The 3,317-nt window shown below is 43.4% G+C and overlaps 1 protein-coding gene across 1 annotated transcript; it reads right to left on the bottom strand.

The window, feature by feature from the left end:
* Positions 1 to 1,086: 1,086 nt before the first annotated feature.
* Positions 1,087 to 3,313, bottom strand: LOC123090250 (GEM-like protein 1; the record flags this gene model as incomplete). Its single annotated transcript, XM_044511644.1, has 4 exons — positions 1,087 to 1,456; positions 1,914 to 2,185; positions 2,937 to 3,038; positions 3,142 to 3,313. Coding segments are annotated over 4 exons (735 nt in total), but the record flags the coding sequence as incomplete, so codon positions are not given.
* Between the last annotated feature and the right edge of the window lie 4 nt (positions 3,314 to 3,317).

Raw genomic sequence — 3,317 nt, 5'->3', positions numbered from 1 at the left:
GGGAGGGAATATGAAGACGAAAATGGACAGCATCCACCTATTCTTGTATTCAAAGATAAAAGCACAATTGAACTCCGATGTACTACCTTCGTAACTTTTTATAAGACATTTTTGTTTCATATACAATTGTTAAAAACGTTTTACATTTTGTTACAGAGGTTTTACTACATACAGTAGGGACTAAAATAGGGGCGAGGCAAAAGAAACACAGAACTCATGTTTGTCCAGAAGAAAAGCAGAGAACTGGAGCAGCAACACCATGCTATGCGATACTATAACACAATTTCGTGAATTGTAAACCTAATCGGAAATTCGCAGCAAGGTCGCAATGTGAAGATCCGACGGTTGAGGATTCACCTGTGACGTCGCTCAGCTTGAACGTGTTGCTGGGGAGGGTGGAGAGGCAGACTTTGGGCCTACCTGTCAGGACTATGTAGAGAACATACAATGCAAGACTACAATGACAGACAATCAATAGTAATTTGTCAAAGAAAAACAATCAATGGTATCTGGAATCATCGAGCACGGCCACAATGTTCAGAATAGACACTTCTGCAGGCAGGGTAACACAAGTAGAAGGGATCGCATGACCAGGAGTCATGGATGATCTCCTTCTAGAACATGGATAACCTGTTGATCGTTACACAAGGCACGTCTCTCCAGAGATCACTAAACACTTTTACATTTCTTTACGGAGGGAGTTACATTCAGTTCCACCGGTTAAAAATCCTTCTTTCTTTTAACTGCAATTTCGCTCTAATCAGGCTAATGTCAGAACAGCTTGGTCTACTGCTATTGCAGGAAGCAAAATAAAATTCAATCAAAGACAGAAGATAACAAAGACCAAACATGACAGGATGGATATGAATCCACAGATCGAACAACTGGTTCAAGATGATATGCACCGCAGCAAATGTCACCAATCCGACTCGAAGATGATAGTGTTGTAGGGTGCATCTTTCTTTGACTGCATTTCACCTGCAATCAACCTATTTTGTACTACAAGCATACAACCCCAGTACGGCTTGGGCTACTGCTATTGCAAGAAGCAAAATGAAAATTCAACCGTACACATCAGACAACAAATTGAACGAACATGACAGGATGGATATGATGCCACAGATCGAAAAACCGGTTCAAAGTGACACTAATCGCAACAAACGACAACACCTATCAAACTACACGCGGGCAATTCCCAGTTCGTTGACACACAAAGTATACCACAACTGTATGTATAATGCATGCTAGTCCAGACCTATAGACATCACTAAGCTTGCAAAATACGGGCCTCCTGGAGTGCTTCCTGCAGGTGCTTTACAGCACTGTCATAGTACACAAAGCCCATGAACCAAAACTCGTGATTATCGACCGAGACCACCTGGATGTATTTCTCAGCTGTGTTTGTTCTGCTCGTCGAAGGATTAACGGACCTCAGCTGGGCTCGCGGGATGGCAACCTATTGTTCACAACACAGAGAACAGTGTTAAATTACACAATTAAGCAATTTAGAGAATAGCTTCTATAGCTAGAACGTTTGTAAGTCATAAACTTATATCAGCAAATGTCATTGCTAAAATATGGTTCCGTGTGCATCGGTGAACACAGTGCTCAAGCCAAAAAGAATGAACATGATCGATTCCATGAAGCATAGACAAAAGGCGAACCAGATTAAACGATGCATCAGCATTACTTTGAAGTTTGAACATATTACATGACAATAATAATAAGATATCTTGTTTATTCCAAATTACTAGTTAGCATGTTTTCTTTTAATTAAAAGAGCTCAGCTCCTGATTTAGATGAAATTAATTATCAATGTTATTATATACCAAAAATAACATTTATAGCATCATTTACAATTAGTTGAGCAGATTTAATTACTTCCTAGACAATATGTGAATAACATGAAGTACCTTGTAATAGCTCCACTCATTTTTATCCCCAACCTTGTAGGCAAGTGGGTTATCACTACAAAAGGCCAACTTGACATTGGACAGGTAGAGCACACCCATAACAGGACCAGCAGAGGTTGAGAGATAACATGCGAATGGCTTCTTGAGTTTTTCTTCAGGGAGGACATCGAACGTTTGATGGAAGATTTTCTCATATCCACCTTCTGCTATGACTTTGGTGATCTGGGAGACCCTGCCCATTGCTGCATCAGCAATACTGGGTCCAGTTTTCACTGTTACAAGACATACACGAATATGTTTAACATCTCATACTGTCACAAGACAATCAATATTGCTTCTGTATTCTATGATGTCATACTGAGAGCTTAGACTATGATAGTCCACTCAACAAAGCAAGCACACATCCTCAAAAAAAAAAAGCAAGCACACAACAAGAATGCGACAGATAACTAATGTGTCTGAATGATAAGGAATAGATGACACTTTCGGTGCAAGAGCTAGCTTAATTCATGCACACTGTTCATCACAGAGATTTAAATACAATTTAGATTCACTATGCATAATGCATCCAAACAACTGATACCAAGTCTCTCTTATGCTCATCTGCACCACATCAACCCAATCACATAAAGCTAAAAAGGCACAGCAGAAATCATATTCTATCACCATCAGCCTAGTTCAAACATGCAGACATGGACAATACATCCAATAGGCTAGTACTCCCAACTGAAGAGCAGCTTTAATTCAGTATATGCAATTCCACCGAAATCCCAACAGAAGCACTAACGAAATCCAGTAGAACATGAATAAAACTATAAACTAAACTAATCTAGGTATACTGGTCCAACAATCCCACCAGCATAATTCTCACAAAATCCAACGGTGCTAACCAGCAACACTGCTAAGCCTGCTAAATTCCGTACTGGGTGCAGTCCAAAAGCATAGTACGCACGAAACAACAGAGCATTAACAATTCGATCTAAACCAGAGCCACAGAGCAGAGAGCTAAAAATCGAATCTCACGGTGCTGCCAGAAGTTGCCGGCGGTGTTCTCCGTCTTGCGGGCGGCCTCGCCGAACCTCTTCCCCATCTTCCCCAGCACGTCCTTCACCGAGTCCATGGTGTCTGCGGAAACACGGCAGCGCCAGGAAATCGTGAGATTAAGAGAAGGGGGTAATGCGAACCCTTCCGGCAACCGGAGGCAAGAGGGGCCAGATTTGGGGCTCACTCTTGGGAGGCGGCACGGAGCCGGCGGCGGGGCCGGAGACGTAGGGGTTGCCGGAGGCTGGCGGCGCGGAGTAGGACGCGGCGGCGTGGTACGGGGGAGGGGGCGGCGGGGCCAGGTCCTCCGGCGAGAGCCTCGGGTACGTCGCGTGCTCCGGGGGGCGGGTGCCGGGACGTAGT

This window comes from Triticum aestivum, chromosome 4B (genome assembly GCF_018294505.1).
Source record: "Triticum aestivum cultivar Chinese Spring chromosome 4B, IWGSC CS RefSeq v2.1, whole genome shotgun sequence".
Classification (NCBI taxonomy): domain Eukaryota; kingdom Viridiplantae; phylum Streptophyta; class Magnoliopsida; order Poales; family Poaceae; genus Triticum; species Triticum aestivum.
Note: the sequence above shows the minus strand (reverse complement) of the source record. Positions and strands in the feature narration are given on the sequence as shown.